Here is a 15411-nt window from a genome sequence, read left to right on the forward strand (position 1 = left end):
GGGTGGTTGGCCGGGCCCCAGGGCAGAGCTGCCTTTTGCTTTTGCCCTGCCTGTCCACCTCCCCCTTCGCCGGGCCCGGCCGGTTCGTGCTTCACTGAAGAGTTCTGCCCCTCTCCGGTGTCACAGCGTCTCCTGAGCCCCGCTGGAGTCCGATCTCCGCGTGTGGGGTGGAGGAGGCCATGCTTGAGCGATGAGAAACAGCCCAGCCCTGCTCTGTCCGTGTGCCCTTTCCCCGTTGCAGTCCCTTGCAGAAACACCTGGGCTGCTGCTCCATAGCAGGCCGCTTCTGCAGGGGCACCGGTCGCTCCTGCTGGCCTGGCAGATGTGTCTGTCTTGTATTTGAAGATCACGGATCAGTGCTGAAAAATTGTAGGCTAGTATTTCTTCAAGAAGACCAAAAAAAAAGTATTAATAACGAGCATCAGTTCATATTGTTATAAAATCAATTTTGCTTGCTGTTGAAAAGCCAAAAATGCATTAGCAGTAAGGAATTCTGAGTGTAGGTGCCTTCTGTAAAATTATATATGGGCCACGATTTATCAAAAGCAGAGAAACAGAAACTTTACTTGGGAGGGGTCCCAAGTAAAGTGTTTAGAATGAACTTAGATTCATATATTCAATAGAATAAAATAAATAAACTAAGGCTTTTTTTATCTGGAAATGAGTGGGCTTAGTTGGGAAACTAGAATTGTGATCTTTTTGATGAAAAGGCCCTACCCCCCCCTGCGTCTTACCTAAGAGATTTTCTTGGTAGTCAAGCTTGCTTTGGCTGTCACAATGACATGCGATCTGCTGGATTTCTTAGTGTCCCTGAATGTTGATACTTAGCCATGGATCTTCTTCTGTAGGACTCTCATCTTTTCAGGGGTAGGCTCCTTACAGAGGTATTCACACTAACTTCTGTGTAGCAAATAATGATCCTAATGTGTGTGTGTGCTGTTATTGGTATTTTTTTTTCTTACAGGGCACAGTCCTCTCACTTGTATATCTCTAAGAGTCTGAAGCACAATTTCTTGACTTTAATATTGTAGCTAATTGTTTTGTATTACCTCAGTTAAATCTATAATGATTTTGTTAATCTTTTTGTGTATGCTTCTTTGATGTATGTTTCTCACCTCCATTTTAGGATTATGCTAAGGAAAGATATGGAGTGTCATCAATGATACAATCCCAAGAGAAACCAGGTCAGTTAAAAAATGAAAAAAGTTTTTTAAAAAGAGGGGAGGGGGGGAAAGAAGTTCTGTACTACATATCTACAGTACTTGTTTGAGAAATCATTTACCAAACTTTTTCATTCAAATCCTGCTGCCATTCTTTCCTTTTATTTGGATACATTTGGCACTTGTGATGCTGCACTTGGAGTGCTGTGTCCAGTTTTGGGCTCTCCAGTGCAAGGAGGACATTAACATTTTGGAGCCAGTCCAGTGGAGAGCTATCAAATTGCTCGGGGGACTGGAGCACAGGATCTCTGAGGAGAGGCTGAGGGAGCTAGGCTTGTTCAGCCTGGAGAATAGGAAGCTGTGGGGTGATCTTATTACTGTTTAAAGCTACTTAATGGGAGGGTGTAGAGAAGATAAAGCCAGAGTCTTGGAGGTGTGTGGTAATTGGACAGGAGGTCGTGGACACAAGTCGGAACACAGGAAATTCTGGTTAGATAGAAGGAAAAAAAATCATGAGTGTGGTTGAGTATTGGAGCTGGGTCCAGAGAGGTTATGGAATCTCAATCTTTGCCCTTGCCTGGACCACGCCCTACACAGCTTGTCAGTTTTTGACTCTGTCCATCACTGCAGGCTTTTTTTTTTATTAAATTATTATTATTTATAATGTACTGAGTCCTGAGATGTCAGTTTTTTTCTTTGTTTGGAGTAAGTTCTGCTATGGCTTGCTGCAACAGCGCTTTCTCTCTGAGGAGGATATCTGGCTGCTTATGCAGCCTTCATTACTCCTGCATATGAGCACCAAATCCATTAATAATATATATTAATATTTATGGGTTTTATCACTATTCACACCACTGTGAATTCATGAAATGCTCATTTTATACTGTTGGGGAATTGGGATTCAGAAAGACTTGTCAGCTAGAGAACAATCTCCTAGACCAACATCCCAAGAAATACTAATCTTCATATTATTCAGTGCATGAAACAGGAACGAGGGAAGGTAATAGACTGGCTTCTTCTAACTTCTTCATAGTGAAATGTAAAAAAGGAACATCATCTGTGATTAGGTGATTTTTTTTTTTCTCTGAATGGTTGTTTTGGTTGACCTCCCTTAGGAAGGGGAATGCAGAATGTGGGGAAGAGGAGGAGCCACAAAAGCAATCATAGGTTAAAACCAACTGAAGGGGAACATTATGTCAAGAATGCAACGGGACAAGAAAATCACTAGAGACTGTATTAACAGTCATTATTGAATAAAATACATACTAGCTGTCAAATAAAGGGAACTAAAGTTGAAATCACATTGTAAGCCAGCCCAACTGCTGGCTGCTGTGGTCTCCCTCTTCCTGATGCTGGGTCTTCTGCTGATCCGTTTCAACATGCTAATAATAACAACTTGTTTAGCCAGCTTAGCAAAGTGAAATAGGTTGGCTATAGGTCAGACAACTGCTGGAAGGGGCAGGAGCACAGCCATCCATATACGTGTTACCATCAAACAATCCATAAATTGGTGTGCAGTCGCAACCTAAGAGGTATAATATTAAGAAAAAGGTAACTTCCAAGTTAGCATCTGACTGGTTAACCTGCACTGCTGACTGTCGGCTGAAAGGTTGCCCTGTTGGATCTCCTCTCCCTGCACTCTTCTGTGATGGCATTTGGCTCACTACAGTTTCTGCAAGCTGTGTTTCCTCTGCCAGTTTCACACCCCATAGCAAACAACTGTGTGGGAGACCCAAGCTGGCAGACTGAGATGGCAGATCAAATCCTACTCTCGTGGAGAAAGGTCTACCCTGCCAACTGTCTCATATTCAAAAGAAACACTCAAAAATACCGTGGAGGAAGAGAATATGTTGAGAAGGAAAATGGCAAAAGCTACAGGGAATGATATGAAAAAGGCTGAGTGCTGTATTTAGATCTGTTGTCCCCTTGACCCTCGATCCTCGTTTAAAAAAGAAAAGTCTCAGCCAGTGTATGGACAAGATTGAGTAGGTTTTCCATTGGGCTTAAAATACAACCTACAACACTCCTGCTGTTCCATTTTTTAGAAGATGATTGTCCAGAACACCAAAATTAGGTAACAAAACCCAAGATGTCTATAATAAAAAAGTTCAAGATCAGTCTAGTCCCTTCCTTGAGACTAATGCCCTCTTATTTAAAGATTCAGTACTTCCTGCCAGGGAGAGCTCTTATCAAAGGACTCACGGGAGGTTGAAGTCATCACTCGGCATCAGTAGTGTATATATGCTTTTCCCCAAAGTATTCTGCTTGAATTGAGTGTCTTGGTGGAACTACTGCTTGGGGCAGGGGGTGGTGGGGAAGCACAAATGCGAGTGTTTCCATCTGTCTGTACTGTATTAATTTTGTTTGTTTCTGAAGTCTGTGTGGGTGCATGCCATTTCTAAGTCAGAATCATGAATTGTGGTATGACATGTGCAGATCCACGTACCGTCTGGTAACTGGAGCCAACAGACAATACAGGCAGCACAGATGTGGGTAGGAGCTCAGTTGGACGTCTGCAGCACTGTTGCTTTTAGGCTTGCTGTAGTAGCTGCACTGTCCTGAGGACGCTGGCTGTACATGGGGAGTTAAAAAGCTTAGAGTGATCAGAGCAAATTATTCTCCCTTTCCAAGGGACAGGCTTGTTGTCCTTTTGCCATAATCATAGATTCTTGTTCCTCTGCAGGCAAATTAAACCTCTTTTCACATTTTTACAAAGTCGTATAGATGCTCCATCCTGCTCTACTGATCTCACACACACCTGTGCCTTCATTCTTGGCCCACTTCAGTCGTTCTTCTGCTAATGTAGGCTGCCCTGGCTATCTGATGTTCTCACTTCCTGTTACATCATGTCTTTAAGTCCTTCCTGCCTGCTTGAGGCTATGATTGCTAGTAAAACTCCATTTGCCTTTCCCTTTTTCTCCCTTCAGCCCCACTACTTTCATCTCCCCTCCCTGGAAGCTGCCTTCATCTTATACTGCTTTTGGCTTTCAGGTTTTTTTATTAAACTTGCCTTCCTTTTTCAAGTTTATCCAACATTGTAAAGATGCTGGCACTTCACAGAGACAGCAGAAATATTGATCATACTGTTCAACACTCCATGATGCAAGATAAATGAACTTAGTAAACAGGCTGATGTGACAGGCAGGGAATGGGGATCTGGGAGTGGAAAAGTGATTTTGTCTTGTATAACCCACACAGCTTTTTGGGTTTTTATCCTCTCCTCCCATGTTTAGAAGAGGTTAGAGTTCTGAGAGAAAGATAAGGATATTTAGTATGTTGAAGAGAAGAGATTGTGCTATACATGAAGGAAACAAAAAAATATAGTTTCCCCTTAAACATGATTCAAAATGGTAATGAAGGTGAGATAGCATGAATATTGAATTGGGGCTGGAAGTGTAATTTCAGACTTAAGGAGTGTTTTGTTTGAACTTCATTTAAAATCTTTGTTCCCTTGTCTTCACTGCAACTGTAGCATGGTTTAAAACATCTTTTATTTTTGCATTATTTAATTGTCTGTAAGTGTTTATGTGGCAAGAAGACAGAAAATGTAAGTATAGCTTGCATTTGTGAAAGAACAAGTAGGTGGTAGTCAGAAGAGTATGGTGGGAGGACCTTAAAGGTGAGAGCAGGAAGCTTCGTTTTTATCATGGAAGAGAGAGAAATGAACTGAAAGGAATTCCAGGTGAAATGATATGTGGGAGTACAGAGGGAAGGTTTGAGCTACAATATCTTGGACAAGAGAAAATGAGTGACAAAGACAAACGATTGTTTACACTAACAAACGTAGACATTATCATGAACTACTGGCATTTTAGAAATAAGAAAAGAAGACTAGATTTGGGAAGTGTTGAGGGAGGGAAACAAAGTGACATAACAGTTGCCACATTTAGCTCTTTTCATGGAGCACATTGACAGGACCAGAGGCAACGGGCACAAACAGAAAGACAGGAGGTTCCCTCTGAATATCAGGAAACACTTTTTCACTGTGAGGGTGACTGAGCACTGGCAGAGGTTGTCCGGAGCGGCTGTGGAGTTTCCATCCTTGGAGATATTCAAAAGCCATCTGGGCATGGTCCTGGGCATCTGGCTCTAGGTGGCCCTGCTTGAGGAGGGAGTTGGACCAGATGACCTGCAGAGGTCCCTTCCAACCTCAGCCATGCTGTGATTCTGTGATCTGCTGTTGGAAAAAATGACTTTTTGATGTCTCTTTTTGGATATTGTTTTATTACCCTTTTTATGAAAGGTGAAATATTTTTTAATAATTCATACCATATAAAAATTCTTGTGTTAAAGTTGTCTTGTTTAGTCTTGATGAAACATGAACCATTATGTATCCAAAAGACTTTTAAAAATATTTATCTAATGCAGATGGTTCCTGAAACACTAAGGATCCATAAAAAGGGTAACACCTCATTCTGTCTTTATGCTTGTGCCTGGAAAATGTTTTAAGTTTCTAACAATACAGTTTTAAGTTGACTGAGGTAATTTTTAACTGTCTGAGTATCAAACTTGTAGAAATACTAAAGCTTATGGGTTGTGCTGGTTGCATGTTTCCTATAGTACTGTACTGATAAAGATTGAACACCAGAAGTTGCTCGCAAGTGATAACATCTTTATTCTCCTTTCGCCCTTCCCCAGTGCACGCGTTCACACACACACACATTATTAATATATTTGAGTCACTTCTCTGTGCACTTTCATTCTGTTCTGGTTTTAACGTGTGTCTATGAAGAAAAAAATAGATTGGCCTGAGCATAAGCTAATAAACATTTTCAACCCCCTAAAATTCCCAGTGCGGAATAATAGGCTTGCAGGGCAAGCTGTGACTGGTATTCAGAGACAGAGGGAAGGAGTCCAGAACGGCAGATGGTAACCTGGGGTAGGCAAACTTTGGAAAAGTTCTGGCGGGAAAAGTCTAGAGTGGAAGCGTTTTAGTAAATTTAATTTTATTTTGAAACAAGGGAGAAGTCTGTGATGAAAGGCAGAGAGATTGAATTTGCTTGTGTTAAGTATCATAGAATAGAATCATAGAATATCTTGAGTTGGAAGAGACCCATGAGGATCAATATCTCCCTTGAAGATTTTTTTTTCTAGTAAGCAGTGTTTTTAACCACATACGAACTGTAAATGAGTAAGTGTAGCTGTTAGAACTGTTGAGGTTCTATGCAATGCTATGTATATCCTCTAACTGATTTGTAGGTACTATAAGAAATGTGTTTGAGACCATGCAAAAATACATTTGGCCAAAAATCTATGGAAAAATACAATTAAACAAGTACATTTCAAGGAATAGTGGCATGCAGCCAGCATATTGGCAGTTCGTAATGGTTGTATACAATTTTTAAAGTCCTGATTTATTTAAAAATATTTTCCTTGATAATTTTTATTTTTCCTTTACTGTCCAAAATCTGTCCTTTCGAAACCATGCTTTCCTATTGTTATTTAGCTTTCTTGGGTACATAGAACCTGAAGGGTTCTTTCTGATGAATCCTGGCTCCTACAATGATAGTAGTGCTTGATCAGGTTGTCAAAGAGATTCTTTCTTAAAATAAATTTTACTGATTTTATGCAGTAATACTCTTGTTGCTCCAAAATGCTATTGTTTTTATCAAAATAAATATTTTAATTTCTAATGGACATTTATTTGTGGTTTCTTTCTCTTCTATATTTTAAACAATAATTCTTTTACGGTGATATTCACCCTACTTACGTAGATACAGAGAATAGTCATGTCACCTCTGAGCCTTTGTTTTGCTGTGTTCAGCAGACCAAATTTGACGTCGCACAGTGGAGCAGGGCAGACATCCCTTAGCTAGCAGAAATTCAGACTAATAAGTGCAGGTAGTACAGTGCAGCACAGTGAAGTCCTATCAAAAATAGTGTAGTCATGCTGGGTTCTGCCATCTGTGAACTACAGTAAGTCTTGCTTTTGTTTTAGTGCAGTTTGACCCTGCTATTATAAGTCAAACAATAAGCTTGAACCAGTTTAAAACTACTTGATCAAGTACAATTCACGGAGAAAGGAAATGGGATCTTGTGTGTTTTCAGTACATCTATTATGCTGTAGATACAAAAAATAATGTTTTGGATTTATTATAAATTTTAGCAATGATAGAAAATGTATTTGGAGTTTAAAGTGAAAAATGTTTTGCTTCAAAAAAAACCAAACCATTTTAAAATGTGTTTTTTTCCTGTAATTCAGATAGAGTTTTGATTCGAATAAAAGACTTGACAGCGGAGAAGGCTGATGAAGTGGTTTGGGTTCGTGGCAGAATTCATACAAGCAGAGCTAAAGGTGAGATGCCTCCAGGGTTTTTATTTTTATTTCCTCATATTGTTAGTATAACCTGAATGTTTATTTTGGCTTCATGACCTGTTAGTTATGTCTTGCATACAAGAAGAGTTTGCCACCTGGTTACTCAGTGTTCACTCAGTGTTCACTTTGACTGGTTATTTTCTCTTTTTTCCACCTCTCTTTTCCCAAGAGGGGAAAAGGAAATTTTGTTTTCAGCTGAGTGGAAATCAGGTATTACTATTACATTGTAGTAAAAGTGAATTTTGGTTTTATCATATTACTAAATAATGTGTGGACAATTGTAAATAATAGGAATTTAAAAATATTATAGTCATTCTCCTTTGGGTGTTAACAGTTGTGAGATAAAAGTTACAAGCTTCTACTGTAAAAACATACTTTTATTATAAATGTATCAGTTGTCAGACAGGCCATATTTATTCTGCTGCATATGAATATTTTCACTATACTTTTTCTTCAACAGGAAACAAAAATCTGTGTTAAAATTCCAGGATTTTTACTTTCAGTTACCAGAATCTGATTATATCATTTTGAACTTAAAATAAGAAACATCATCTTTCTTTAACAAGACAAAGGGTAAATCCTTTTATAGGTTCTCAGTAGTGTGGGCTGTCATACTTGGCTGTCTGACAGCCATATTTCTTCCCTGGAATCAGAAGTTCTCTCTGGAGATCAGTTTGCCATATGCAAACTTAAATAGGCTTTGGCCTTTTCAGTTGACATCAGATGCTGACAACTGTTGTACTGGTTTCAGTTATGTTTGGCAGCTCTGTAGTGAGATATAAATACCTTGTCTTCCCAAGAGTTGAAAGAAGAGTGTAAAGAAATTATCTTCACAAATGAAACTTAACAGTAGTCTTAGAATTGGGAATAATGCAAATTAGGGGCGAGAATCCAGTACAGAATATTGTGACAGATACCAGATTCATTTCTCTTTTTGAGGCTTCATTTTCTTAAAAAAGTCCTTCTTAATGTGGAGTGTCTGTACTGCGGTCAGTTAAAATAAGGCACTGCATGTAAATGTATACATATAATGCACATTTTAATTTGTATTAGAATCTTTAAATTTAGGGAGTCCTCTGTGATTTCCTCAATAGTTTTGTGGTGTGGTCCTAACATGGAAGTCTCTCTTTGCTATGTATAGAAATTGTCAACCCCAAAAGCTGTGAAAGTCTTGGTCATTACAACTTGAAGTTGTTCAAAAGAGAGACACTCTATCTAATTTAGATGTTACTAACAGTATACAAATAAGAGTATCCTTATGGCTTTTGCTTTTGCAATTGGAGGAAGAGTTCAAACTATTAACAGAATTTAGTATATTAAAGACAGGTGTCTATGTAGATCTTTAAAACAACGTAAAGTTCAATGGTTGTTTATTACTGTCTCTGTATTGCATTTATATACGATAACTTGCATGATGTATGCATTTACTTCAATCAGAGTAACATATATGTAACATGGCAATATTAACTTGCAAGAAGCTGTTTGTCATCCTTCACCTTTGACCTCAGAAAAGACTATTGTTTTTCATGAAATAACAGTGCTTGTTTTCAGAACTCTTTAACACAACCTGAAGAATGGAAGCAAAAGGAGTTGATTAGGGGCATGAAGTGGTCTCAATTTATTGATTGTGCTCTTGTTCCCTCTTGGTCTGACAACACAGAACAATTCTGACATTCAGGGAATGCTGCTAGGGAATGCCATATGATTGTTTACTTAAGCTTTGGAGGAAAGAATCTTACAAGAAAAGCAAATGTTTAAGAGTAAAAAGTAATATTAGCGTTTCCCACACACATCGTGGTGCTCTTCCTACCATTTTGGAAAGGAAAGTCTTGCACAAAACAGGAAAATCTTACACAAAAATAGCTTTAGTTTTTCTCAGAATCTCGAGTTTGACCCCTAAATAACCAACATATCCTTTATTTAACCCTGTCTTGTTCTGACCAATAAACAAAAAAAAATGAATGTGAACAACTGCAGAATCCAGCTGTCTTGTATAGCAAGCCACTCATGAAGTCTGATGGAAATTAACTGAAGGATGTGTAAAGAATGGGGTGTTGGGATATTCTGTGGGTTGTACTAAAATTAAAGTGCTTGGGGCCCTGTGGTTTTTATCGTAGGTTGAATAAATGTTATTTCTGGCCTTATTTTAAAGCCAGCCTAAGCTACTGATCATGTTTATCATTGAAAAGCAGTTGGGAAATCAGTCTGGGTTCTGCCAGGCAGCTGGGAGTTGCACAGTATGTTAGACCTGAACTTGGTTTTGGTTTATGAATGCAAAGGTTTATAAAACATCAAAATAGTATGTCTGAAAATAAGAGTACCACCAAGAGCAATTTAAATACGGGACCAAATTTTATAATGAACCATATAAAGTTTTCTCTTTGCTAGCAGATGTCTGTAACTAGTAGTGTATTAATATATACGACCAAACATTTTTTACTCTTTATACAAATTCCTTCCTTGCATCCTTTTCTCTTATAAAGTCTTGTGTCATTTGGTACTTACATCCAAGAAAGGAAATTGATTCCTGTTTGGTTTTATGTGCTTACTACTTTTGACAGGATTCTCTGTGTGGTGTCTTCTCTTATTTGTTCAGTGACTAAAAGTTCCTTGCATTAGACTGAGTCAGACCTTTTTAACCAAATTTATTTTGAAACTTTTCATCTTTTTAGGCATTCTTGTGGGACACAGTATTGGTTTGTTTTAGAGAAACGTAGAGTAGTTTACTGTTGAATGTGAGTAAAGTTGGTCTGATACTTTTCACTTAAATACCATGTAAATGTTTTGAAACACATGGAGAACATCCCATAATCCCAGTTTTTTTCTCACTCTGATGCTTCCTTTTTTCTGTCTCTTGATCTGGAAAGGCATCTAATCATGAACTAGATTTGATTATGGCTTGTCTTTTTGATATTTTATTTTGCACGGCTTTGGCTCTTTCGGGAAAAGTTCTGTTTCCTCCTACAATCTTTCTAACTGATATTTTAACTATTCCTATCAGTGAGGTTTGTTTGATCACTTATCTTCCGTGTGATTAGAAATGGTTATATTCTACAAAACATCCTCTTTCCTCATGAAAACAACTACTGTTACTCATGATAAAAAGATTTGAGTCCTTTTATAATGCAAATATTGATGAGACTTCTAGTGTTTGGGATTAAGTACAACTGCCAAACTTTTGCATCTCATTAGTATGATAGCAGATCCCTCCATTTATTTCACTATCTTCTCCTTAAATATTTACTAGGTGAGTGACATTGTAGCTGTCTTCAGCTGTGTATTTTTGTTTGAACACCTCATATGTCATTGCTGAAACTTCGATCGTATTTTGCTAAATTATTTGTGACTGAAATCATGGAGACAAATACTATTTTCTAGGAAATACTGTATCAAACCACATTGTAAGTAAGAAATACTGAGATGTCAAAGATGTGAGATACGCCTAGCTTATCCAGAGAAACTTAGCATATTGTGTTCTATGGAAAAATTGTACTTCGTTTGTTGACTTGCTCGATCTGAAACACAGGCATGTATACCATTGAAGGCTCTATTTAATTTCTGAAGCCTGTACTTTTCTAATTTAAATCTGTGGCTTAATGTTTGCCTGCAAGAAATATGTACATCCATACCATATTAGCTTCTTTACTTAGATATTGCAGCCTCTTGAACACAGAAATAGTTTTCTGAAATATGTTTTCTGAAAATATGGAAATAATTTTGTTGGCATTTCTGAAATCACAATCATAGGACAAGGTTAGTTATTTCCAATAATTACAATGTTAATTTTTAATAATATTTTGTACTAGTTTTATATGTTTGCTTTTATTTCCATCAGACTGTGTGTCAAATGTTCTGCATTTATCTTTTGATAGTGTTTAAATTATCTGCAGCTATGTGTCAGGAATGGTAATCTACATAATTACAAACGAAAACTGCAATTGGCTTTTTAGTGTCAGTGTTCAAGTTAGATATATGTTGATTTTAATGTTTTATAGTCAACAATAACTGGGAAATAGCTATCTATAACAAAGCTTCTGGCTTCTTCCTATTCTCACCATTTTAATGGAAATGTTATGTTATGAGTCAGAACTTGGAATTAAAATTATATTGATGCATTTTATCAGATACTGGTACAACAATGAAGTGTTTGTTGTTAATTTCTCTCTCTGAGGAAGAAGCATTTAAAATCACCATATTTCCTTAAATCTCAGTTAAGGAGTAAATTATTATTAGACATGTGAGGGGAAATATGAAATGATTGTAACTGTCAGCTAAACAGATTAGAAAGAGCTTTGTTGACTTGGAAGTACCCATTTTAAAAGTCAACAAAGTGCATTATGTTCTTTGTAAACTATTATTAATTCCTATTAACTTCTTTTTCCCTAAGCTGTTCATGACTAAATTGCTCTTACAGGAATTTTTACTTGGGTCTTTTAGGTTCTTGTCATTCACCAGAATCAATACTCCTTTTGTTCCCCTTCATTCTGAATGTGTGGTGTATTATAGAATGAACATTGTTGGTTTAGTCCCCGTGGTGCAAAATCAAGCCTATTTCTCTCAGAGCAGCTTTGTAAACTGAACTCTACAGCTTTAATCTAAGAAGTTGAGAAAAATCTTCTTTTAAAATAATGTCGACTTGAAGTAATTGTGAGCAAAGCAACAAGGAAAAGTATGATTTACTTCTTGCAGTTGAAGAACAATAGATATTTTAAAAGTTATTATTTCTAGTTTTTGTTTTGTCTAGATATTATTTATCTTGGAAGGCATATTGTTATTTTTAGAAAATGTCCATTCACATGTTTATAGATGTAAGGCAGAATTATTTGATTTATCTCAATGATTGGGGGGGGGGTGTGTGCACATGCAGAGCTGACTAGTTTGATGTAGCTGTTTGGGGGGAGGGGGGCGGCAGCGAGGGAGAGAGACACACACCCACCCACCCTTAAAAGCTCAGCTTAATATTAAAGTAGTAAAGCATTTTTTCTCATTCACAAAGACCTCGAGTAACTTGTCCTTAATACACCTGCGTTGTTTTTCTTTGTATTCAGGGAAGCAGTGTTTCTTAGTCCTGCGTCAGCAGCAGTTTAATATCCAGGCTCTTGTGGCTGTGGGACAGCATGCAAGCAAGCAGATGGTAAAGTTTGCTGCCAAGTAAGTAAGCAATTATATCCTGTTGTCAGAGTAAACAATGGTGGGAACCAGGACTCCCAGGGGTTGGGACCATTTTCACACATTAACATCAATGCTTCGTTTGTTTTAAAATGTAGTTATTTAAATTGTCAGCTCACTATTGCCTTGAATACATTACACTGACAAAAGATAAAATAGAGAACAGGCTTGAAATTCATTCTGAACTGCTGAAGCAGCATTCTCTCGCCATAGACAACCTACATTTACTTTCAAGCTGGCTAACAAAAAGTCTGGCAAGCTGAGCTTAGTGGAACACTTAATTTTGTGTGTGGTGTTTGTGTGTGGTGTTTGTGTGTGTCTGCACATGTTCAGGGTTTTTCTTCTACAAGATGTGCAGCGTAGTAATACGTCTTATAGCTAGAACTGATGTGAAGAAGCTCCATATTGCAAGTGGCTTTCTGAGTTGAAGAAATTAAGAGTAGCTTCTATGCACTGAATTAATCTTATTTACACCTTATTTTTGGCACTAGAATGTTTAATGAGGGATTTAAGTTCCTTTTTAAAATATTTTTTTGGGGGGTAATAGTTAGACTTGCCAATTAAACAAGTGTTTGTTGCAGCAATTTAAATTCAGTTATTTGGTTTGTTTTGTTCTTAAAGATAAAAAATTACCTTCCCCTGCTACTTGCCTCAAGATTGTGCTTTCAGGTTGTCCAGTACTAAATATGCTTGCACGACAAAGATCTTCTATAGTAGAGCTTTTAATCGTGTATATCTACTTGTTCACAAATAGAAATGTGGATCAATTCGATGCAATAATGTGTTTAACATGTGGCACTTGAGTTGCTTCTGTGTAGTTCTTGGCAGTACTCTCATGCCTGGGAAAGGAGCCCCCACTAATTAGCTGCAAAAGTGCTACAGCCTTCAACCTTCAATATGTCAGGGAGAGGAGGGATTCATTATAGTATAGACTTCCAGAAGCCAAGTTAAGGTTAGGATAATGCTTCTGCTGATGAGGTTCAAGGCAACGGGAAAACAGAACCAGCAGTGTTTCTTGTTTGGCGGTGCTTAGTGTTGGCAGTGCCAGTGTGAAGCATGCTGTTTACAGGTGTTTATGAGCCAAAGTGAAGTGTTCTGTTTCTTCATGAAATACTTTGTTCTCTCCAGCGCTTAGAATCTTTGAAAAGCATTAAGTGTATAATCTACTCGTTTCCCAATTCATCTCCCTCTAACCTACCAACAGTCTGCCTGTACTCTCTCGATGAACTTGGGCTACAGAACAGTGAAACAACTCTTACAGTTGTGATGCTCACTCTCCTATTCTCCAGTTCTCTCCAACATCTCTCTCTCAGTTTTCTTGACGGTTCTTTCCTCCACAACTGAATTTCTTACGTTTCATGAGTGGCAGAGGTCAGTGGGTAGGAGCTCATGAGAGGGAAGTTGGTCCTTACTCTTTTCTTCCATGTGCTGACTGCCACTTGAAAGCCTTCTGTGACTTTTTTTTTGATTCACTAATCTTTTTTTACTCAGTTAGTTTTCTGTCAGGTTAGTGATTTAAACTAGGTCACGGAGGTCCAGAGCTAACAAGGAGTGGTAAATGGTGGAAAAGGGTATCTGGAAAGAGTAGAGGGCAAACCTCCTTTCTCTTCTGGCAGCAGTGAGCTGTTAAATCAGATGGAAACTCATCTTTAGGTTCTTTCCAACTCCCTGTCATCTCCCCACTTTTCTTGATGTGACAGACCTGATTTCCTCTGAGTAGCCAGACTCATGATGTTTGTACTGTGTTTTGACTTTTCATTCTGCTCCTTTTTGTGATAGCATTTGCTAGCTAAATCCTGATACTTCAGCCTCTCTAATTTATAGCATGCATGTTTTACTCATCATTTGCACTTCTGAAATGTTTACATGCTTATCATCATGTTCTTTGAATGATGGAACTTTCTCTGCTACAGCCTTCTGGGTTTTCTTTTGGGGGTTTGCTTTTGTTTTTTTAACACCATTAGTGCAATCATCTTCTCATGATTCCTTCCCACCAACAAACCTATTTTATTAATATCCTGCCGTGCTCTCACTTTTTCCAATGTTTTATCTTCTACAATTTTGTCTGATACCGCCATTGCAGCTGCCTCTTGTCCTTCAGAGGCTGCTGCTGTTCCCTGACTTCTGAGTGCACTTGTGGTCACTGTGTCAGTAACACCTGAAGCACAGCAACACTATTTGCCTTGTCTTCAGTCACTTTTCCTGCTAGTTTTCACCTGCTGTGGAATGATGCCATTATTACTAGCAGATGAGGCTGGTCTTAAATGTCTAAAAATAACTATACTGTTTCTCTGCCTTTCTCAGTGTCTTTTTTCATCATCTCCTCTTGTTTCCTACACATTAAATGAGGAAATACACATTTATTGAAGAAAACATTTAACTTAAATACCTTACTTTTCAATTAAATTTTTAAACTAAACTTTTTCACTGGTAGTACATAAACTTTATTTTTCATGTGCTACTTTCTCATATTTTGATACTGGCTCCAAAACTTTCTTTAAAATAGTTTGTGAAATTCTGGATCTTGAATTTTTAATGAGAACTGATTAAATAATGAGCATTTTTTGTTCAAATTTTCATAAATAATAAACAAACCAGTTCCTCTTTTAGATATTGGCACATGGAAACCAAGAACTTTCATAACCTTCTGTGGTCTAGCAACATTCATATACTAATTATCTACATTATCATAAGAATGTGAGTTCTTTTTAGTGAAAGGTACTTAATACCAGTTTAACTCAGTTTTACAAAGAAATTTCTGTGAGA

General features: G+C 37.7%; 1 protein-coding gene across 1 annotated transcript in view; it reads left to right on the plus strand.

The window, feature by feature from the left end:
* Positions 1 to 1128: 1128 nt before the first annotated feature.
* DARS (aspartyl-tRNA synthetase) overlaps positions 1129 to 15411 on the plus strand; it is a 40914-nt gene continuing 26631 nt past the window's right edge. The window contains exons 1-3 of the mRNA XM_009279736.1: positions 1129 to 1184; positions 7363 to 7455; positions 12525 to 12627. Of these exons, the coding sequence (XP_009278011.1) occupies positions 1160 to 1184; positions 7363 to 7455; positions 12525 to 12627 (221 nt within the window). The 5' untranslated portion in view covers positions 1129 to 1159. The remainder of the gene's footprint in view (positions 1185 to 7362; positions 7456 to 12524; positions 12628 to 15411) is intronic.

Source organism: Aptenodytes forsteri, unplaced genomic scaffold (genome assembly GCF_000699145.1).
Source record: "Aptenodytes forsteri isolate BGI_AS27 unplaced genomic scaffold, ASM69914v1 Scaffold11, whole genome shotgun sequence".
In the NCBI taxonomy this organism is placed as follows: domain Eukaryota; kingdom Metazoa; phylum Chordata; class Aves; order Sphenisciformes; family Spheniscidae; genus Aptenodytes; species Aptenodytes forsteri.